Source organism: Melanostigma gelatinosum (assembly GCF_949748355.1).
Source record: "Melanostigma gelatinosum genome assembly, chromosome: 3".
NCBI classification, from domain to species: Eukaryota; Metazoa; Chordata; class Actinopteri; order Perciformes; family Zoarcidae; genus Melanostigma; species Melanostigma gelatinosum.
In genome coordinates this window covers 15,502,080-15,526,017 of record NC_136636.1, presented here as the reverse complement: position 1 = coordinate 15,526,017, position 23,938 = coordinate 15,502,080, and the positions used below count along the sequence as shown (strand labels likewise).

Below are 23,938 nucleotides of genomic sequence, written 5' to 3'. Positions count from 1 at the left end.
TGTTGAACAAGAGATATTGTCATCACCAAAAGAGGAGTTGCTCACAAATGAGGAACAAAATGAGATCTTCAACTTACCTAAAGTCACAGGTGATCAACATTCAGAGGTTGCTGTAAACGAACTGCATGAACAGGATGTTGAGCCAACAGAAAATCAAGAAACGTCTCAACTTGATTACTCATCTGAAAATGTGATTCATGATAACACAGACATTTCTGAAATCATTTCTGGAAACCTGATGAACCAAACTGAAGTCAGTGACACAGACCAATCTAAGTTGACAGTGAAAGATATTGATGATTCTCCCACCAATCAGGACACTTCAAATCCTGATGACAAACAGGATGAACATCCTGCAAAAGAAAACAACTTTGAGGCCTTCGAACAGAAAAACAAGGATTTTCATGTTCATGAAAAGAAAGAACCACAAATTAGTGACACAGAAAGAGTTGACACTGCACTGGGTCATGTATATGAGACTGAAGGCAGAGTAGAGGGTGATACAAAACCCAGTGCTGAACAAACAGGTCACCAGGAAGAAGAAGGACTCTTCTCTGAAATGGAGGAGAGTGCATCTTCTTCACAAACCCTGCAATCAGAAATAAATGCTCCCTTTGACTCCCAACCTCAGCAAAATGACCCCGGCTTAAACCCCATTGGGCACAGAAGAAAACTGGGGTCTAGCCGTAGAAACAAAGGAAGACAGCATGTCAAAGACTCTGTTGCTGAATCAGACCATGGACACAAAGAAGAAGATGTAGAAAGAACCAGGGGTAATGAAGCCTTCGAAACAGTACAAATGTTATTGCCAATAGAGAGAACAAGTCACGAAGAATTAAGTCAAGGGAGTCAGTATGATATCATGCCTTCGACACATGACGGCTCTTTGTATTCAGCCATTATGCCTGATTGTTCTTCTGAGGTTCGGAGCCCGACTCTACAAAACTATACAGAGGCTGTCCTGGAAAGTTCAAGTCCTAAAAGTGAAAATCTTCAAGAAGATCATGATGAAAGAGAGAATGACTTTAAAGTGGAGGTGTCTGATAGATCAGTGGAAGCCACGCTGGAAGGAGCAGACAAATCGGACACTCTTCAGAGTCAACAAGTCAGAGGTGATCATCATGCAGGGGACGCTTTAAATACACTGCATGAACAGGATGTTGAGCCAACAGAAAATCAAGAAATGCCTCAAATTGATTTCTCATCTGAAAATGTGATTCATGATGCCACAGAAAATTCTGAAAACATTTCTGGAAACCCAAAAGATCAAACTGAGGTCAGTGACACAGACCAATCAGAGTTGATTGTGAAAAGTAGTGAAAGCCAAGTAGAAAATGATATAAAACCCAGTGTTGAACAAGCAGGTTTTCAGGAGAAGGAAGGACTCTTCTCTGAAATAGAGGAGAGTGCATCTTCTCCACAAACCCTGCAATCAGAAATAAATGTTCCCTTTGACTCCCAACCTCAGCTAAATGACACCGGCTTAAACCCCATTGGGCACAGAAGAAAACTGGGGTCTAGCCGTAGAAACAAAGGAAGACAGCACGTCAAAGACTCTGACTCCACATCCGCTGGGGGAATGAGAACAAATAAATCAACTGTAAATGAGAACGAAAACACAGAAAATATGTCAGCGGATGACACAATGTTATCACAGAATGTGATGGGCAACAACACAATTATGTCAACAGATATTACTTCAAGCTCAGGCAAAGATGACTCCGTCAAATCCAATAAGAATGTGACCGAGGAGGAAACTCACCCCATAAAAGAGACTGAGGATGTTGACAAAGAAAGTACTATGCAACAGACAAATAATGCACCAGAAACTGTTGGAAATGTCACAATTAAAGACTGTAAAACACGACCGGAGAGTTCAATGTATGTACACATTTATGGACAGGATGAAGATGGAGAACAATTTGAAGAGCATATGAAGAAAGAACACGAAGCCCAAGAAATGAATGTTTCAAAGGAGATCACGCATGTTGAACTGTTTTCTGCTCCACACAACAGAACTGATACTTTGGCTACATTTGACATTGGCCTTAAGGATGAAAACCTGCGAGCAGAGCCAGCTGTAGACGTGTCTGAGGAAAGTGGAATTTCCAGCCAGCAAGGGATACAAAAAAAAACTGATTTCGATGACACTGAAAATTTGCAAGGAAGATCCAACCAGAAGAGGAGAAAGATGGGCTCTACTCGCCGGACTCAACTCCATAAAGAACGAGAGGAAACGAGAGTAGAAACAAAAGAAAGTGACAAAGAAGCTGACATGAGAATTTTTGACACCATGGAAGTAGTGGAGGAGTTAACAATGATTGCAACTGCGGCGGTATCACAGAATGAAAATGCAAAACCGTCACTAAGTCTTGTGCAACAGGAAACCAATGAAACCAGCACCGTGAACGGCAAGGGGCAAAAGCTACAAAGCTCTGATCTGCAGAGCGAGGTGATTTCAGACATAGATTATTCAAAGGCTCTCCCTCCTGAGCAATCTGTGAGTAAACAAGAGCTGGACAAAGCAAATGAAGGAGCTCACAATACAAATCTTGAGACGAAGAATGCAAGTTCACATTTAGATTCAACCAGCAGGAGAAGAAAGATGGGCTCCACCCGCAGGAATCTCAGAACAGGAACCAAAGAAGAAGACTTGCATCAAAAGCAGGACGTGAATGATGAAGCAACAGAGACTGCAACTAATGTTAGAGATGTAAAGACTGAAAGTTCCTCAAGCATCATAAGAGATGAGCTACAACTTCACCTGAAACCCAAAGAGAGTGGCACTGGTGAGTCTCACAAACCTTTGGCCCACCAGACATTTGAAGAAAATCCCGTTTCTCAAGGCCAACTATTAGAAACAGAGCCTCAACTGACTCCCAGTTATCTCCCAGCAATGCCTTCCACTTCTCCCAAACATGATTTAATATCAGAATCAGCATCTGGTGGAAGAAGAAGAAAAATGGGATCTCACCGGAAGTCACATGGACACCAAACTGCCAGAGGGGACAGAATAACAGATACACAAAATGAGAGAGATGTCAGAAGTATCAGAGAAGAAAGTGCCATCAAGTCTGAAGAGCTGAGAGAAGAATGTTTGGGCCCGGACCAAATACCAAAGGTGAGCAGCAAACAGTACTTTTTCCTTTACAATCCAATAGTTTCTTGTAGGAATCTTCCATTATGATTGAACTGAACTGAAACTGATGAACATACTGCAGTTAGCTTATTAGTTATGACCAATTATTGGTGAACTTTCTAAACATTGTGCAGCTTTTTCTTGTATTTATTATTTTGAGCCTTTAGCCTGAAGTGAATGATTATGAATGAACATTTGTTCTTTCGCACAGTAAGTAAATGTTGTGCTGTGGTTTCCATTTGCAAAGATCTTCTTGCACACCGGTCAGTTGCGTGTTGCAAGACCAACAAAATGACCCAATGAACCAAAAATGAGGAACATGTGGCCCACACGAAAAGCTTCACATGCTGAAAAGGAGAACATAAACATGTATCTTGCTTCTCAATCTAATATGGGGTGTGTTTGTAAGGCATTCAGCTTGGTTTTATTCATTTTAATGACAGCGAGAAGGCCGAATGCTTTACTAGTAATGCACATACACAGAGTACATAGTATTTTAAAAAATACCCTTTTTATGTACACGTATTAAAATAAGCCTGGTTACTTTTCCTTTCTGTAAAATGTCATACTTAAGTGGTTGTAACATGAAGTCATTGTACAATCTTATAATGTCCTTCGATACAACGCCTCACTCTGTGTGTGCAAGAGCATTATTTCTGGGAAACCTGTCAAATCCAAAGTTTGGGTAAGCACTGTCCAGAACTTAATATACAACAAATGAAGACTAACATTTTATCATTTGGAAAATAAATGAGAAAACAATATGCTGATAATCTAAAAGTCATGGATTGAAGGTGAAATCTGCAAATCAAAGTAAAATCTCCCCTATTGTCACCTCATGTTTGAGATGTTTTTGTCTGTTCAGGTTGATGAAAGTCACAAGAATCCATCATCCAACCGCAGCGCCTCAAAGGAAAGAGAGCACTCGAGGCCTGTGAGGTAAGACTGACACTGAGGAGCAGAGATCTAAACAACGAGCCTCGTCCGGCTAGCTAGCCGTTGGGTTACTATCAGATAAGATGCTTCATTCATATCAACATGGGCCAAATGTCGGTAAAATGATTACAGCATAATTCATTTTATCAGTTTTTGTTTAGAAATCCAGCCTCCTAACAGGCTGATTAGCACATCACAGGGAGTTCACTACTGGTCTGAGTAAGGAGACGAGAGAGATGCGTGTTCGTCGGCTTTTACATTATTAAAGTGGGCCTTTTCTGGGGGAGGTGTGTTTTGAAAATCCTGTTTTTAAGTGTGTTAGCTTCATGTTTTATGGTTAAATCAGTATAATAATTATAATATTCTTTAATATGACTTGAGTTGATAAAGATGACACATTACAGTATTCTTCCCTTTTTTGTAGTTTTTGTTTTTTAGCTGAACTTCAAATATAACATGTGGTTTGGTGGAGGATACAGATGTCTGACGACTAAAAACACACCTGAATGTGACATTTTTTTAGTTAGCTGTGTTTAGTTTGAACTGTGTTTGGTTGTCTGTTCAACAGTGAGAAGACACCTGAACCAGTGACTCCAGTTCAACACCATCATGCTGAAATCCAAAGCCAAGAGAGTCCACAGACGTTTTCTCTGGGTAAACAGGACATTCATACTTACACACACAGCAGTCAGAGATAATGAGAGAGGGAAGTTTAAGTGGAGAAATAGAAATACAATGTGTGACCAGCTCTTGTTTGCAGGACGTCGAGCAGATTTGAGATCAAACGCTTACAATGTGATGATGGTTGGAGACAGCAGTGTCGGCAAAACCTCCTTCATGAAAAGAGCTCAAAGTGGGAAGTTTTCTTTAGATTTACCCGCCTCTGTTGGTAAGATCCTGATCATTATCGTGTCACATTCCCACAAATGTGTGTAAATATGCAGAATAATGTTACATAAAGGCATTTTGTAGGACTTGATTCCTGCATGTGGACCGTGGTAGTGGAAGGAAAGCCTGTGGTGCTGAAGTTGTGGGATACAGCGGGTCAAGAAAGGTAAGGATCCTTCTACAGCGCATTAATGGGGCACTTCTTCCACTTATTGCTGTTGTAATCAAACATGAACTATAGGTGGAAGCGCTTTTTTGTAATAAATGAGACATTTTTGCAATAGGAAATAAGAGAGGTGTACAACGGGTTAAACTACATCCAGCATTAATAATAACTATTTTGGTGTTTCGGGGTCCCTCAATCTGTCCCTATTGAGGTAGATTACAGTTGAGCAAGCTGCTTTAAAGACGGAAATATAAATGTGCCTCATGACTAATGTAATGAAGCTCTTCATGATGACTGGTGTTGTTGCTACAGGCCGGTTGTCATTTGTTTAGCATTTGGATAGAAGCACTTTGCCTCTCTGGTGGTCTGGGACAGGTTTCCTCATTGTCACCCAATCTGAAGGCAGCATCCCGGGTTCTCAGCAACGAGCTGAGCACAGATATACTGTACATATGAGTTAGCACTGGCAGCAGCCTTCCAGAACATGTGCTGACACTGCGCTCCAAACACACAAATCTCCCTCAGGCCAGTTTGTAACCTGTTTCAGAACTGGTTTTGCACACCCCAGCACACCCCAGCAATGTTGTGTATGCTGGAATCAAAGCACCAGATGTTGACAGTGAAAAGGCTGTTGGGGATGCAGAAGTTCACTAATGTCCCTATAGAGTCCACAGAGTCCACACAAATCTTTGTTATGTAAACTTAACCCAGAGTCAATCATTTCATTTTTCATAAGCAGATATTAGTCTGAAAATGCAAAGTTTGACACCAACTTTGTTGCCGTATATAATAACGCGGGTGTATGTCGAGTGAAATTCCCTCGACATGTTATGTGTGTTACATTGTGGAGGCAATTGTGCAATTAGTGTGTCCCTTCAGGAAAGGTGTCCAGAAGGCACACAACTAAACACCTTTGGGCTGTTTAGACCCGGTGTTTCTCACCGTTGGTGGCCTCTGCTGATTAAAAAAAAGTTGTCACTTGGCAAACTGTAATCAGATTACATTCTTTCTTATCCCTTCAAAGGTTTCACAGCATCACAAGGCAGATTTTCCACAAAGCCCATGCATTTCTCTTGATGTATGACATCACTTCCTCCCAGAGTTTTTCTGCAGTCAGCTACTGGGCAAAGTGTATTCAGGTATGTTGTCACTGGTTTTGTTTATAATGTTGTTTTTTTGTTACAGTTATTATTCAAGGCCAGACAAACTGTAAAGTTCCACCTGTGCTCTGTAGCACTCATGTGCAGTAACTACAAGCAATATGTTATAAAACATGGATATGGATGATGATGGATATTATTTTCAGTCTTCACTTGTGTATTTGACAGCAAACTAAATAACAGCTTCATAGGGATCAACAGCACAACGGACCTAGTTGTCTGAAACATGTAAGCCAGACTAGAGTCAGATTGGTCTGTAGAGAGATGTTTGAATTGATATCCAAACAATTTTGCAGGAAGGGGCTGCAGAAAGCGTGACCATTTTACTTGTTGGAAATAAGAGTGATCGTGCAGAGCGGCAGGTCAAAACTCAGGAGGCGGAAATCCTTGCAAAGGTATGGATCTGTGATCTTGCGTCCTTGCACACTCTTACCTCAGAATTTACCCACATGGGTCTGATCAAACAGCACTAAAGATGGCCGTTTCATTTCCACAGGAATACAACTTTGAATTCATGGAGTGCAGCGCTGCCACAGGTGAAAATGTGGTTCAGTCTTTGGAAACTGTGGCCAGGTAACACACAATGTTCCCTTTGTCCCGTGCCAGGTCACGCCTCTATGACCTAATAATGTTCTTTGATATTCTTTGTGCTGAAACGTTGCTTGCCATCCATGCGACTGATCGAGTTGTTCTTGGGTTATTGCCAGGCTGTTGAGTCAATATGTTGACACAAGAGATGATGCCATGGTGTTACACAAAGAGCCCCAACGAAAAACATCAAGATGTTGCTGAACAGGATGAAAACTCCCTGAAGTGGAAATACAACCATCTTTTAATCAACACATTGTATTAATGTTTGCAAGTTGTATACAAGTTTAACTTAGTTTTCACATCCCTGATGGCTGTTTTGTTATTTCTACCAAGCCTTACGAGTACATTATTGATTTAGCGCTGTGTTTTCAAATGGTGCACTATGGGTGCTTTGGAGTACTGCAGGGCTAAGTAAGATGTATATGTTTTGTATTGTTAGTTACTAATGTTTATATATATATTCCTCAAATAATTATACTACAATAACAATGTAAATGTAAACCGCTTTTGCCCCCTTGTTTTTCACCCAACATGTTTTTCACTGGTCAGGGGGTAAAACATATTTCAAAGGAACATTATCGAAGTTTGGGAACCACTGATTTATAGTCAAATGTAAGAGTAAGATATTACTCTCACATTTTCCCAGTAAGAGATCAAATATCCTCAAAATGGAGCATTTACGGATGAGCTTGATATGTTTTGATGTGTACTTTCTGTATACCTCCATGTATATACTATACTGTATAGCTGGTGCGGGCTCACTTTAGAGGCAGGTCAGTGAACAGGTGTAAGTGATCAAGCAAATAGTTATTACATAATGAACAATGGTATTTTTTCAAATCATTTTGCACTGTTTTATCTTGTTAGACTGATTTCTCTGCAATTTGAAATGAATGCTTTAAGTCAGTATTTGCAGTCATCGTGTTCAGACTGAGGTAGTTGCATTTAAAGATGAATTAACTAATCTCACTGAGAAACTTACATTTTAATACTTAAACACTTTCTGTTCAGACATCTCTCAGGTCCTTATATTTAAAAGAAAATAGATTTCAACAAAGAGAATCCTCCATATTGTGCAGCTATTGAGTATATCGTCTATCTTCTATATAGTTTACTTTACATTTTTACTTTAATGAAACAAATATATATTATGTGTATCATTTAGCTGTTGCTGAATCTTAACTGGAAAGTTACAAAACGCGGTACCACATTGATTTCATCAAGGATCTACCAAAATGAATACTTTTTATAATAAATATGACTTTGTGGAATATTTCCGTGATTCGAAGTATCTTGTGCAATAACCTTGTGAACAAAAGCATCTTTTCATTGTTGAAGCGGTTTCGTGCAGTGTTATTCAATAATTACGTTAAGTTTATTTTGATTTTGTACGTTTGGCATCTGTTCTTAATGAACGGCATCATTGCAGTTGTCACACAGCTGCCAGATAATCATAAATACATTTCATGCATCTATAATTGAAGACAGAGGTAGTAAAATAACTATCAGTTAACACATTGTGTTTGTCTGTAACGTGTGTGGCTTAATGCCTTCGATCAAATTGTTCGGTCTTGCCTCATGCTTAATAAACCTCCAGAATGACGACTGCATGCTCGCATAGTTCATTTGTGTCCTTGTGAAAGTTGAGTGTTTCCAGACAAAGACAACATTGTTCCTGCGGAAACAAGTCATTCAATGGTATGAAGAGCATGACAACAATGGCGCCACTGCAATAACCTCATAACCTCCCAGAAGAGCTTTTGTGGGAAACAGAGTTGTTGAGAGCATCTTCCAACATCATCAGAGGACACAAGACATTTACACTGAATCCAATATTAGTAGTTTACCCAGCAGGAGAATGTATCTTGCCATTAAGTTATTCAGATAATTCTGTTTTAGACTGGAACATGTAAACATTGTCACTTTGTGCAACATGAGAAGTTGCTTTATGTACGACGTAGGAACACATATTTAGAAAAGCGTTTTCAATATGAATATTCAATTCATATTTACCGTTTTCAAAGAATGTCTTATTTTCCCCGTAATTAGTGTCACATTTCAAGTTCTTTCCAGGAAACCCCCTAAAAATGATGGGGAACTACAGACATGTGAAATGAGTTGTTTCAAAGACGCAATGCATGGTGGATGTTAACGGTGGTAAAGCTGGCTGGCTGTTGATTTGACTTTGTTTTAAAGAGAAACAACCACAGCAGAGCTGAGGTTGTTAAACAGGATATGGCAAGTTGTAAATGGCTTGTGGGTTTTTTTTTGTTCTGATAAAATATGTGCATCGTGTCAGCCAACAGACCTTCAAAAGTGTTGATTTAACTTTACTTGTCATACAAAAGCCACTTTGTACTAATTCAGTTTAATATATTGTCTACAGACACAAGCTCAAATTGCAGCAAAAACAAACAGATTTCTTAAAAATGTTGGTCAAATTCTTTTTTAATTTCATCAAAAACAAACTGTCATAATGTGATTTTGTGATTAAGTTAATATTACATGCACAACCGTATAACATGTTTACCTGCATAACAAAGGTGAACACTTTGGAATATATATATATATATATATATTCCAAAGTGTGTATGTGTCACACACACACACACACGAGATGCAGGAAGTGTCTTTGTGGATGGAGAGGACTTTGCATATAAAACAAATACCATTTCTCTTTCAGGAACCAGGATCTGTGTTCTTTCACATCTCTTTTCCAACTGAAGTTGTGAGCCGCTCTGTGACTTGTATTAACTGCTCCTCACAGCAACAAGTTATTTAAGTGTACCGACTGCTGCTTAGTTGCTAGTTTCATTGCATTGAGTCGTCGTACTCTCTCCTGTTGATTGAAATGCTGGGTCCTTGATCTGTGTGTGAGAATATTTCTGATCTTTTTTAGAGTGGTATTGTCTGATGGCCTGTGTAACATCCGAAGCAGTCCAGTGGTGATGGATCAGAGCATCCTGCAGGGTGAAGGGTCCGTCTCTGGTCCGTCTAATGCCTTTACATGCTGCTGTGCTGCGCAGCTCGAGTCCTATCTCGTGCACGACTTTGCGCAAATATTTCTGAGTTTCATTTAAACACTGCACCTCTGTAAGAGCAGAGACAAACACATCAGTCGGTATCCCTGAATATTTGCATATTTCAAATCATGAAAAGAGGTTTTCTGTGTGTTCAATTGAAGATTATTTACCGACAGTGAAGTTGGGGGGCTGGAAGCGAACGCAACGCAAGCCTGTCATAATAGGCTGTGATTTCCCCTCTGGACCCAGTAAACCGTGCACAGCCATCTCATAGGCTTCCTGTGAGCGCATGTCCACGTTGGAATACCTTTATACAAAAACAAAAACAGTCATCTACCTGCTTGTACAAATAATAATAATTAGGCACTTTACTGTGGCTCTGCTAAAGTAACTTTGTGGACTGATCACATGTGCATGGAGTCAGATTCAAGAGTAAAGCACAGCGAGAGAAACAGTCCAATAAGAAGGAACTTAAGAGCAAAACATATTTCATTCATTTTAGGTTTATAGAAATGTAAAAAATATTCGGTTTAGTTACATTAACAAGGCCTTTTGATTGGCTCCCTCCAGCATCGCTAAGACTCTGTCCATCTTATCCTGTGTGATGTGACCTATTGAACACAGCGATATTTAAGGGTGAGAAACAGGACAAGGAACATTAACTGATAAAGTGAGCTTAAGCTTTGTTTAGCTTGTGATTAGTAAATGAAGTGTCCTACATTTTAAAGATGTAAATGTAGCAAAGGCATGTTTACAAATACTAGTATGCTAAATAGATACTAACTAAAAGAAAAAAAGTTTGAATGCAATTATTTACAGGTACAGTATAACAGAGTGAAAGGATACGAGACCATATTATTGAATATCAGTAGTGAGCTAACGTCATTGTGTTGCTTGCGATAAAATACTTTGTCTAAATTGTAATGATCTAAAACTATGCGTCATGAACAGAATCAACTGTTGAAACTGAAAACTTTCTGGTAAAAAAGGTAAGCTATCATACCGTAAGTGGATCTTTCCACAACTCTGCCTGTGTGAGAGAAATCATCTGTCGCAGTCCCAAATTCACCCTCCAAAGTGTACCCCTGTAACAACAGCATTACACGTGTATATTGTATCCTCATTGTATCCGATGTAAAACCAGCAGAAATCTTAAATTACCCTTGTGACTCGTGTTCTGTAGAAATCATTCAGAGCCTTGTTTCCGTTCCCGACAGCAAGAACTGAAGTAAAAAAAATGGTGTGAATATTCGGAAAGACTTTGTAACTTAAATACAACATGGTCGGGAAAACAAAAACTCAGCTGTAAAATCATACCCAGAACACCAGAAGAGAATGCATCCAGGCGATGTCCTACTCCAACTCTAATATGCTGGAATTCAGGTCCAGTGACTAAAACACACGAGAGGAAACACATCTTATTCACTTATATACAGTCAATGTGCACAGACGTAACAACTGTCACTCCAGCTAATATCAACCTGCACTTCTGAAGTCACTAATGAGCCATCAGCATATACTTCATATATGGTTTATCTTAATATGTCTCGGAAAATAAAATAAATAATGCAATAGATATTTTTTCAGAGAAGCCATTTTGACATGTCCAACAAGTGCAACTAACATTACAATAAAAAAAAAGTGTGTAGTTTGGGAAAAGTTAAAACTACATTTAATTTTTGCAACATGCGTGAGAAGAAACAAACCGTTCATGTCCTTGATCAAAATACTTGACAAAGTATTGTTAACAGTTGAACATTTCTGTCTTCTCAATTTATGAGTAGGGGGTGTTCATGGTTTTGGCTACTGAAGAGGTGCACGATGACCTTGCAGTGAATTGATTTATTCAATCAATTATGAATATATTCCTGCATGTCTGCATTTTAATAACGGTAGAACGTTGGCTCACCAGACAAGATAATATTAACCACGTCATGATTTTTGCTCACATCAAATTGAATTACTTGAGTGATTCAATAAACTACACATGGGATAAGTTGTATGTGAGAGATTTTTTTTAAACACTGTAGCAACACATGTTAATTATTTGAGTCCTTAGGGCAGACAGCATTACATGAGAAGACTTGTGTGCTGATGTGTGTGGACAGTAAGCAGCTGACCCAGGAGAAGTCGACACACACACACACACACACACACACACACACACACACACACACACACACACACACACACACACACACACACACACACACACACACACACACACACACACACACACACACACACACACACACACACACACACACACACACCCAGAGGATGCTTGGACAGTACTGGCACAGAGGCTGCAGACAGTGAGAGTCCCTTGGGTGCTTCAGTCTCACTGACTGGGTGCGCCAAGAAGCGGACCTCCTGAGGAAGTGGCTGGGACGGTGCAGCGTCTAAACCTGTAAGAGGGGACACACAGAGGGCAGGATACAGTGTGCAATCCAAGGTTAATAAAGAGAATGCTGAGTGTCTGGTTGTTAATCTGCACATTAACGGTATCATGCCTATCAGGAGGCAAATAAATGTAATTGCGAGTGTTTGATGGACCGCAGGGTACGATTTTAAGGACATGTTGTGCTCACCTTTAAGAAGATTTGTCTCAATGGTATCCCGAACGAGTTTCCAGTGGACACCAGAGGGTTTGTACACACAAAACAGACCCTCTAACCTCCGAAACATCCGAAGAGCTGGAGTTGCCATTACGTCAGTAACATCAGGTCTTTCCTTCTTCTTGAACTCGTGAAACGATATCAGGTTAGCTAGGCGACATCGCTTGATACTTTGCACGCGTAGGAGTTTGTTTTCGGTTGCTTTTGCTCCACTAGACTGCACGCGTGGTAACTTCTGCGCATGCGTACATCTCTGGTAGTTGACATTTTTGATCGCCACTGCTTTGAACATACCGCCGCCTGCTGTACTGGATGTATAAAGACAATGCTACTACTACTCAACCAGCCACATTGAAAGCAGACACTGGGATAACAATTAGCGATAATATGTGATTGGTTTGTTAATTGACACATTTTGGGGAGGGTGAATTAAACCAGGGAGTGGACTTCAGAAGAGCTAAAACTCCACACCACTGCAGACGATGGTATAACAGCTGCCGTAAAAAGAACCAGCGAAGAAGAAGACGAGGAAGTTTGTTTACAACACAGCCGCTGACAGCTCTGAAGATTTGACTTCGGTAACTTTACGTACTAAACTTTAAAACCTCTGTAGTGTGTTTGCTTGAGTAATGTTAGCTTTCTGTGCAAACGAAGGCTGACAAGTAGCTAATATGGAAAACGAAACGAATGTGATAACACAGAGTACAAGGACATTTTACGTAACGTTAGCCAGGTATGATATTTGTTATTCTGGTCAGAACTTGTACCCAACAGCATGTAGTTATAGGTGGCGTACCGTTGTACGTGTGTGTGTCAATGAGCGTCAGCAGGGATTTAACATTAACCTTCTGTGATAATGTGTAACGTTAACATAGCACAGGGTTGTCCGGTTCACTGTCAGTTCAGTTCACGACAGCAAGAAATGTCCATTTAAACCAAAGCACCTTGTGTCTTGAAGGGGTCAAAGACGTGTGAACGTGTCTGTAAATAGTATTAATGTGGCTGAATTACATGTAGTTGCTTCGTTTTCAGGGTGCTGGTATTGTCAATGCTGATATCACTAGGACACCTGAGTGGAACCGCCATTCTTAAAACTACTAAACATTCATGGTCGATGCACGCAGGTGTTTTCCATTCATGTGCAACTCCAGGTCTGAGTCTGACCCACTACCCACTGATAAATGGGGGAAATAAAGAATGGTCAAAGGACTAAGAAGGGGGTGTGGATGTCTGAGGCCGGTGTTGCTCAGTGACATCTCCTGGCCTCTTTATTAGAGGATGTTAACATTCTTTTTTACATACATTACATAACATTGATAAGTCCCAACTCTGTCAGCATTGGCCTTGCAAGGTTCAGGGTTAGTTTAAAACAGCAGATGGTGTGTTGAGCCATTGTCAACTCATGAAATGATGATTTATCCTCTCAATTTGACTAGAAATGTCAATATTAACACCAGCATTGATGTTTCATTACAGTACAGTCATATAGTTAAGCTTACAGTTCTAAAATGTTTAAGTGTTCAGTATCTATTTTAGCTACCTGATTATATATCACCTTTTGTGGCAGGAAAATTTACACTTTTATCATTTTTATTGGTGCTTAATGTAGTAACACCTGTGCTTTTCCTACTATGACAAGTCAAAATGTCTGAAAAAGGCCTTTTGTACAATACTTTTTACATTGCCTTACATTGGTGTAATTTTACTTCACTATGTAGAATTTGATTAACACGCGCAAGTTGAGTCATTGACATAGAAACAACCTGGGGAGGAATCATTTGATTTGAAGAATCTTTTTGCTTTGATACTACTCTGTCTTGTGTCTGTGGTGTTCCCTCTCTAGGTGTAATGCGAGCTCCTCTGCGCTGGGTGTTATGGGATGTGAAAGACACCCTGCTGAAGGTGCGTGCATCTGTGGGAGAGCAGTATTGCAAGGAGGCTGAACGAGTGGGCTTGAACCTCAGTCCTGTGGAGGTTGAAGCTGCTTTCCGCCAGGCATATCGACATCATTCCAGCAGATACCCAAACTATGGCATCGCTCAGGGCCTGGATGGACGGTCCTGGTGGATGAGGGTGGTGCGGGACACTTTCTGCCAGTGCAGGGTACAGGACCCAGCCCTGCTAAATACAATGGCTCACAACCTTTACCAGAACTTCTGCAATGCAGAGAACTGGGAGGTAAATTGCAGATGACACGTGGCATACACATAAAATAAATAATAATGAATGAATAAGTTACTTTTGAAATCAACACCTGATTTACGATTACAGTTATCGTCAAACGATTCTTTGGTTGTGTTTTAAAGCATTTTTTGTGCATTACTACTGTTTGCTTTTTTTATTAATGTTTACAGTCGTGAATGAAGAAGCACAGAAAATGTCAACTTACAATTGTGTATTGTCGCTTTGTTTTAGGTGTTTCCAGACTCACAGAAGACCCTGGAGAGATGCTCTTCTCTAGGACTGGAGCTGGGTGTGGTATCCAACTTTGACAGCCGCCTAGAAGAGATTTTACGCGTTTGTGGCCTGCTGTCTCACTTCAGGTTTTTGATTACATCAGAGGAAGCGGGTATAGCGAAGCCGAGTCCAGCCATCTTCAATCAAGCACTGCAGAAATGTGGAGTACTAGCTGCTAATGTAGCTCATATTGGGGACCACTATGTGAACGATTACCTCGCCTCTAGGTCTGTGGGCATCCACGGGTTCCTTTTAGACAGACACGACAAGCACAGCCAACCTGACGTTCCTCAAGAGCATCGGCTCAGCTCTCTGGAGGAGCTGCCGTCACTGCTTCAGCAGCACATGCACTAAGTCCCAACAGGCATGGACTCCAAAGCTACTCAGCCTGACTGCTTTAGTTACTGAACTAATTTCAGGGATGTAGGATGATGACCTGAGTGAGCGGTCAACCACTTTAGAGCTCCAATTAAACACTCCTGCTACTGTTGTCAAGAATATGGATTCAGCTTGTTTAATTATTAATTTAAAACAGATTTAAGACTGATTTTCGATACACCGGTACCAGCTGCGCATTCTATTTCTCTATTCTCTCCAACAGTGAGTTGACACACACACACACCGCTGCAGTACACTACCCACGCTGCTGTTCTCTGCTGCTAGTCAAGACAAGTCGTCGTCACATGATAGCCTCATTATATTTATCTCAAACTTCGTGCTCTTAATGTTGTCAATTTTTCTCCAAGGAATCAAAAATGCTGTCAAATATGGATATTTTTCAAGGTATTGTATCAAAGTTAGAAATTCTAGTATTTTGACAAGAGATATTTATAGAAAAGAAAATGATGGGTTGTAATATAAAAACTGTAATTATCATGCTCTTTTACTAATGACTGAAATAGATTGAGAGAAATAAATATATATCAATTGTAGAGTTTGTCTCAGAACTGCCCCGTTGCATGTTTTCATTTGAGGACAACATTAAAGGATTTTGAGACAAAGTTGATATTTAACAACACTACAATCTTCAGTGCTAATACATCATCTAGCACTAACAAAATATGGTGTTTAAAAAAAACAAAACACCTTTTCCAAAAAGTGCAAGAATCTGAATGACAACAATGCAATGTAAAAATGTACTCCTCAAATGATTCAGTTACCTCTGGTGCCGCATGGATGCGGGCTGTGTTGTCCTGAAAAGACACTACTGCCATCAGGCTGTTTCAGCATTGATCACTCTGAATAACCGTGTATTGATTTATAGTGACACCTGCTTCTTAAGGGAACAGATGGAACTTCCTGTATGAGGCATTTGTTTGATTGTCTTCTAATTTATTCAGGGCCTTTGGTTGTTATTCTTAAGTTGTTTTGGGGTATTTTATACTTTCATCACAAGTCGATAGTAGAGGTAACAGGAAATGAGGGGGTAGAGAAGTACAAATCACTAATATATATATATATATATTTTTTGTTCTGTTTCCTTTTAAATATATAATCTGAGCACAAAGGAACAGGGAGGTTGTCATAATTGGTGGCTTGAACTTAACAATGAAACACTTAATCAACTTTAAGGTCAAGTTGACTTTATTTTGTTAAATCAATTTTAAAATAATATACGTTCATATGAACATTGTTATTGGCTAATTTAAATGTTCATCCGTTCCGGCCCTGAAGAGTCTCCTAATGTGCTGCCACTGTAAACAATGGTGGACAACGGTCAGCCCTCATTCTTTATACAAAACAATAGAATGAAGGTCAGCTCTCGCTATGAGGCTTTAGCTGCCCGAGGTCGTGAAACCAAGAGTGTCTTGTTACAGTATTTTCAGAAGGAGATTTCTCTCTACAGCAAGTAAACATTGTCCAGGGGAAACAGAGGGAAGTCTGTACTCAAAAAGCTGCAGCTCTGGACAATACCAACTTGATTTATCTAACTCAGACTGTTGAAGCCTCATTAAGTCTAGAAATGGATGTAAAACTCTGTAAACATATGCAAACGTCAGTCAATTTACAAATCATGAATCGAAATATCATGACATCACATTCATGTTGTATAAAATGAAGTAATTTGAGCGGCCCTTGAGGATCAGCTCCCATGTACAATGACCTGTTTCATGTGATCTGGGTGAACTGACCCTTTAACTGAAGCGCTGAGCTTTCATCATAATTTGTGTCAATGCTTAGCAGCGGAGAGAACAAGGCAGGGTTGCTTAGCCCTGATGCCTTTGTAAATACTCTTATTTCAAACCATCTGGTCAGAGGCAGATACTGAGGACAGAAGAGGAAGCAGAGGGAAAAGGACAGAATGTCATTGCAATTCAAAGCAGAGCTCCAGCCACTTATGGGGAATAGGGATTGACACGTGTCCAAATCAGATTTAAAGAGTTCAAGAGAATTTCCTGATGTTGACAACACATCCTTCCACTTTGTGTCACAAAATGCGAATCAGAGTTTAACAAGTTGATTTTTCTTTGCATTTTCTCCCCAGTTGATTGGCTTTGTTTCCCCTTGCATGTTAAAGGCTATTGTGCATCTTGAGGGAAGCGCCCACAAAAGCTGCTTAATTCAAAGCTGGTTTAGGAGCTCAGCCAGACGGCTCTAAAGAGCTCCACAGAAAGCCGATTGCAGACATAATGGGATTGTAAATCAAAACGAAGCTCCTCATGCCAGGAGCGAAAGGGAAGGAGCAGAGGAGATGCAGCATGTCAAGAGAGAAGACCTCAACCAAAGGACATACAATGGACATTTAAAAAAAGATGTATATGGCGCAGTCCTGCACATGGAACAAAGGCTTGAACATGAACAGGTGTAGATTCTGCTAACTCAAAAAGACAAATAAATAAACTGAATGGCAATGTGGAAGAGGGCTAAACCATTTCCTTCAGCTATAAAAGCAGTTCGGCTCTTTGTTGCAGTTGTGCCCCAGGTTCAGAGTTGCCATTTCTGTGTCTTGAAATATTCAGTGGAAGAGGAAAGAGAGCGAGAGAAAAGATATTCAGAAGTGAAAAGGTCACGCGATGAATCGGGTAACAGACTTAAGATACCGAGCAGCAGTAAATAAGCAAATAAAAAAAAAAAAAGAAATATGCACACTTTCATTTTTAATTTCTCATTGGAAAACAAACAGAGTAAAGGCTTTCCAACTGTGAAAACATAAATCTGGAAAAGTAAGAGGTTAATGCATGAGGGGATCACCCTTTCCAGGGGATTTTGTATTGACACATTATATATATATATATATATATTATATATATATATATATATATATATATATATATATATATATACACACACACACACACACATTTATTATTTAAGTCTTTTTTTGATATTTACACATAAGAGCAAACAATAACATATCCTGAATGTAAATATCCTCACATTCTGTAAACAAAGACAAGTGTACAACCCCCTCAGAGTCTTTTTGGCATATAAATACCTTCACATTCATTTTATGTTTTTTTTTTTCTTTCTCAAAAAGCGCATATACACTTTATACCCCAGTGAATTTGCATTCACTATTTTGTATTCCCTCACCAATTATTATTAAGATGATTAATTATTATCAAATATGTTTTAGATGAACCCTCAGAGGCGCTTTCTCTCTTTAACAAGTATTTAAATTCAAAGCAGACACAATGCTATAACCACTCACCACTCTTGAAATTAAAAAAGTGTTTTGTGTTCTTTAAAAATATAAACCGTGATTTTAGAGCATGCATGCTTAGATGTACAAACTGCGTGCCTCTTCCCTTCACTGCTCCTTCAGGCAAAGTTAGAAAGTGTATTTGGCATCTCTCATTATGTGGACACTTTTCAAGTGACTACATTATACAATAAGTGCAGTTTTTTTTTCATGAACAGTGAGCAAAGCTTGCAGAAGAGTGAACCAATACAATAGGACTGTGAAATAATGTGACTGTGGAGTAATGCGACACCCAGGATGTTCATGTGTCGATACAGTTATAGCTTGCGAATCAAAAACGCCTCTGATGCATGAACACGTTCAAATACAGCTCAGGAATGAAAAATTTAACTGAGAAATATTTCAGCTTCAGTAGCAACGCTGGAGGCATCAAATCATCAAAACCATATTGGAACAATTTTAAGTTTTGCGTGTCCATGGATTTTAATCCATTAGCAGTCAGTCCATGTAGCAATTCCTTCTCCTGTCGCGTGAAGTGAGTTCCTTCTTTCAAAACAGACACTAAAACTTGTGTAAAGCATCAGTTTCCCCCCACCATCATTTCTTAGAAATCTCCTCTGTGCTTGTCGAGTTCTGATGAAAAGTGCTCAAAGTTATTAAAAGACAAAATAGGAATTGGGGTCTTCTGACTTAAATTAACCATTATTGTCCCGCAGACCAAAATAAGCACCTTTCCTTTTCGACATCCACGCAGCATGATTAATGGCTTCAGATATCATTTCTCGCGTCTTCTAGGCCAGTCATAAACAATAATCAGGACACGCAGAGCTCTTCCCATGGAGGATATGGAGGCAGCTTCATCCTCAGAGCGTCAAACAAGCAGTTATGTGTGCGTGTGTGTTTCCACAGACTCAAAGAGTGAAGTAAACATGTCCCTACGGTGCTTTAGGTCCACAGTCCCAGTTGGTGGAAAAAAAATAAATAAAAAAAGTCATGGAACATTTAACCAGCAGGCCTACCTTCGCCACATTGACGATAATAGTTCTTAGCCACTTGCCACGTCTGCTTGATCTGAACATGTGTATTCCTCTTTGGATGCAATCCTCATGATTTGTGGGCCGGGCGGATGTGTAAAACGAAACACGCCACGATGCAAACAGCTCATGTTCCAGCAAGATGTCTTCTCAAACCACTGAAAGGGAAATAATAAACAAGTACGTTGGTTGTTTCCCATAAGGATCACAAAGCCTTTTAGGAACAGGTCTGACAGTATTATAGATTTCTATTATTGTCAACAAATCTCATCCGTCTCTGTGTATCCAACACCTGATTCATCTGTGCCATAGAGCTCATTCTTTCTCCAAAAGTATGTTTGAAAAAATAAACATGAATTAGCTACACAATTACCCTAGCACGGTAACACATTCCTTCAGTATGATTATTAAAAATGTGCAGTGTAGTTTATTTTGAGTGAATCCCACATTTACTGCCCTGCTGCTGTAAATACTCACTAGCGCACCACATGTGGATTAATCCGCTGCTGAAATTAGTCCCCAACACATGCACTATTTACTCCTGTTTGAGTAGTGTTTGGAGTAAGTCTGTTAAAAACTAGTGCCCAGCTGTTTGTTTTTTTAATCTCTTTCTTTTTTTTTTGAATAATGAAACAATATATTTGTAGCCTGTTACTTAAGGGTGACATCTCCATTAGGATAAAATGGGCGTGGCGCGCTGAGAGAGAGCAGGAGAGTTGGACATCTTTTAATTTTCTCGTGAGATTTGCTGACAACTAGTAAAATATAAACTGGCCTTATACCTGAATGTGTATATCATAAATAAAGTACCACTCTCAGAAAGATGTCCGGATGCTCTGTGCTTCTCTGTGACGCAGTGATGTGCGTGGCTCCGCCTGCGACAGTCCTGCCTCCACCAGCAACTGCACAACAGAAGACTCACAAACTCAAAATCCTAAAAAGAATCCTAGTCACGTTCATCACTTCATCACTGAGATAAAAAAACAACAACTTGTCTCATATTGCTGCATGACTGTTCCTCAATACAAACAGTTTATCAGCCATGATCCCAGCAAGCATGTATTATATTTGGTCAAATGTAAAAAACATGCCACAAAATGTTACTCACTGTAAAAGTGTACACAGCATCATGATTAGAACACACCCAATCACAAACAACACCAGCATTGTGGCAACTGTCTGTTGTCTGTGATTAGTTGCTACTACAGCAAGCAGGTCTGCATGCTCACACCTCATCCCAACAAAGCCTGGATGACACCTGCAACAAGGAGGGAGAATAAAATTGGGTCAGCAAAGTATTAGTAGAAACATAAAAATAGCAATTAATAGATTATACAAGTAGCTCAAATCACAGTGTTATTGGTTGAGAGGGGAAGTCCCAACACTTCTAGCTTCTTCTAATATCAGTCCAACTTTGTTGATGTCATGTATCTGAGAAATATAACCGCTTTAATTCAGGAGTTTACTTTTCCAGTTGGTAAACAATTACTAAATAAAAGATCCAAAGACAAAGAGTCCAGTGAAAAATCAAGGGGAACAGTTTCACTCAAAGACACTGCAAGATAACTTAGGGCATGCATGTCTAGATATGCATTATATTTTGATATTAATCACTCGTCGCTATTTACAGTCATCTGTTTATGTTGAAGACTACATCTATTGCAATTATTGAAGGTCAGTTGAACCCATTACATAGATGTGATGTCATACAGCTCCTGATTTCAGGATTAATGATTTGTGAAAGGTGTCCATGCTTCTTGTTTTGAACAGACACAGATACCGCAATTACTCCAATTCTATCCTTCTTGCACTGGTTACTGTCCCAAATAGCTTTATATCTTAAAATCTCACTAATGCCTCTTTTGGAGGGCAGCAGCATTTTTGCTCCAACGTTATGTCAGACCTTACTGCTCAGCAAAGTCCAGTCCAAAATAAAGGCCAAAGTCCTTTAAAATGCTAAAATAACAAAAAATGAATCATGCAAATGAAAAAAAATAGGTGTCAAATATTATTTTACATATATGAAATGGTGTCATTACTATAACTTTACAGTAGAGTCTCTCTTCATTAGCTGCTTAGTTTATTCCATCAGCTTTCATGTCAAGTGAACGACGGCACTCAACACTATTGGCATTTTATATTTAAGACAGTAACGACTTACACACATGCAGGCGTCTCCTCCAATATCAGGAAGCGGCATATGCCGTGGAAGCAGAAATGGCGGTGGGAGTCTGGACAGTCATCAAAATGAGAACGAACAGCCACTGCCACAAACTCTGTGAGGTTGTAAAACAATATATTGTTGACATTTCAGAGGCTTTTGAAAGACCATGAATCTCTAATATATCAACTAATATTTAAGTGGGTCACATGAAATGACAGTACACTTCATGAACAATCAGCAAAGTCCTTTTTCAGAGCATGAATTTGACCATGAATTACATTATAAAATATAATCCAAGTGCAGTTAGCCCAAAAACAAAACATGACACAGGTGAATATCATAAATCTAAAAATAACCTAAGCCTGCAGAGACCTGAAACAACGGGAAGTACTAAATCCTAAAGCTGACACCCACGCCACCAGAGGTAGGCTGAAGCCTTTTGTTACCAGTTGCGTGTGGATTTTATGGTGGCTTACATCTCTCAGTTTACCTGGGAGGGACAATTAGAGTCAAGAAAAGTCCTGGTGAGACGCTACAAACAAAAACCTCTGTCAATCCACCCACACTATTACACAGATCCCTTTAACAGAAATTAAAACCCGACTCTTTCTTTTCAAGCCACGATCTCAGTTTTCACTCTGACAAAACAACAGAAAAATAAGATCCAAATAAAGGAGCACCCAGAAAAAAAACCAGGGCATCTCGTCCACGTAAGCTGTACAGTCTGACAAATTCCTACATAACTGACTCAAACAAAGGTCAGTGTTCCCCAAGCAGTAGAAACAGATGCACAGTGTTGCATTCAGGGTGGGAAGGAGGATGAACATGCAGACAGATAGCTGCATTACAGCCTTCGTCACACACTCCAGTCCAACGGTAAATGGGCTTTTTGGATTGCAGCCTACATGTATTGTCTCCTTCTTTCAGACTCTGTGAAAGCCCTCCGTTGTCCCTGAGGCATCTGCCTACCAACCCCTCTCCCTTTCCATGTGATTTTGGCAGACTTTTCGGGCGTGTGAAGTGCTTTTCAGATCATAATTCAATAGCCACAGCTTTTGTGATATTGCTGAGTATACTGCTCATCATCTTTAATTTACCACAATATCTGCCCTAACTCACGATAACAGGATCAATTATCAGTGAGTGCCACACTGTCTGCGTGTGTTGATGCACTGCAGCCCAATGGGAAGCGTTACAGTGTTGAGAACGCTGGAGTGAGAGCAGCTCAAGGGCAGCAATGAGGACACGTTTTAATCTGATATACAGTGATTAGTTTTACTGTCAATGAGCCAAACGTTCTCCTGTATCTTGACATAACATGACTGTGAGGAGACTTACTTTTAACTGGACGGATGTTAGTCGTTGTAGTGGTAGTTGGGCCTCTGCTGCTGGTTGTTGCAGAGCTGCTTGATGAAATGTTCGGTGCACCAGTGGAGTTTGCATCAATGGAAATGCTGGCTTCAGTAATTGTCGGATTGCTCGGTCCTGCTCCAAATATAAAAAGAGGACCTGCAGAGAGGAGAATAAACAGCTCTTAACATACGATATGATCTAGATGTGAAAAATATAGAAATAGTCGCCGGAGGAATATAACATCAGATTAAGAACACCTGCTGTGAGAGTGAATCAAGGTCTCCACAGCATTTGGGAATATGAAATACAGGCTTTGTTTTGCTGGAGAAGGCTTGAGAATGAGCTTGAACCTTCACTTGCATTTTGACAGAACATGACTGTATTTAGACCTACTTTTAACTGGAGGGATGTTGGTTTTTGTAGTGGGTGCAATAGTTGTGGTAGTCGCGCTTCTGCTGCTCGTTGTTGCACCCGTGGAGTTTGTATCGATGGAAATGCTGGCTTCAATAATTGTCGAATTGCTCGGTCCTGCTCCAAATATAAAGAGGGAACCTGCAGAGTGGAACATAAAACGCTGTTATATAAAGAAATAACAACAAATCCCTGCAGGAATATAATAACAAAAGTACCAGAGAGCTCACTGTACACTCACCATTGAGTACCACAGACATACTAAAAGTACCTATAGGAATATATATTACTGTATTGTATTGTAATTTTCTTCCAACATAAGGAGAACCAGGTGTCACATATTCTACTATATGAT

General features: G+C 39.8%; 3 protein-coding genes across 3 annotated transcripts; 2 read left to right on the top strand and 1 right to left on the bottom strand.

Moving 5' to 3' along the window:
• The first annotated feature begins 479 nt into the window (after positions 1–479).
• On the top strand, positions 480–8,466 carry rab44 (RAB44, member RAS oncogene family). The gene is made up of 9 exons (XM_079265303.1): positions 480–3,121; positions 4,005–4,078; positions 4,644–4,729; positions 4,836–4,964; positions 5,048–5,129; positions 6,154–6,268; positions 6,586–6,684; positions 6,786–6,862; positions 6,997–8,466. The coding sequence occupies exons 1-9, from the start codon at positions 560–562 to the stop codon at positions 7,079–7,081; spliced, it is 3,309 nt and encodes a 1,102-aa protein (XP_079121429.1). The 5' UTR covers positions 480–559; the 3' UTR covers positions 7,082–8,466.
• Positions 8,467–9,310: 844 nt separating this feature from the next.
• Positions 9,311–12,744, bottom strand: trub2 (TruB pseudouridine (psi) synthase family member 2). The gene is made up of 8 exons (XM_079265319.1): positions 12,495–12,744; positions 12,177–12,311; positions 11,221–11,295; positions 11,065–11,126; positions 10,907–10,988; positions 10,442–10,514; positions 10,074–10,210; positions 9,311–9,971 (listed from the first exon to the last, which is right to left on the bottom strand). Exons 1-8 carry the CDS (start codon positions 12,610–12,612, stop codon positions 9,679–9,681), a joined length of 975 nt encoding a protein of 324 aa, XP_079121445.1. The 5' UTR covers positions 12,613–12,744; the 3' UTR covers positions 9,311–9,678.
• A 277-nt stretch (positions 12,745–13,021) lies between these two features.
• Positions 13,022–15,814, top strand: hdhd3 (haloacid dehalogenase-like hydrolase domain containing 3). The gene is made up of 3 exons (XM_079265322.1): positions 13,022–13,099; positions 14,365–14,699; positions 14,937–15,814. The coding sequence occupies exons 2-3, from the start codon at positions 14,370–14,372 to the stop codon at positions 15,330–15,332; spliced, it is 726 nt and encodes a 241-aa protein (XP_079121448.1). The 5' UTR covers positions 13,022–13,099; positions 14,365–14,369; the 3' UTR covers positions 15,333–15,814.
• The last annotated feature ends 8,124 nt before the right edge of the window (positions 15,815–23,938 follow it).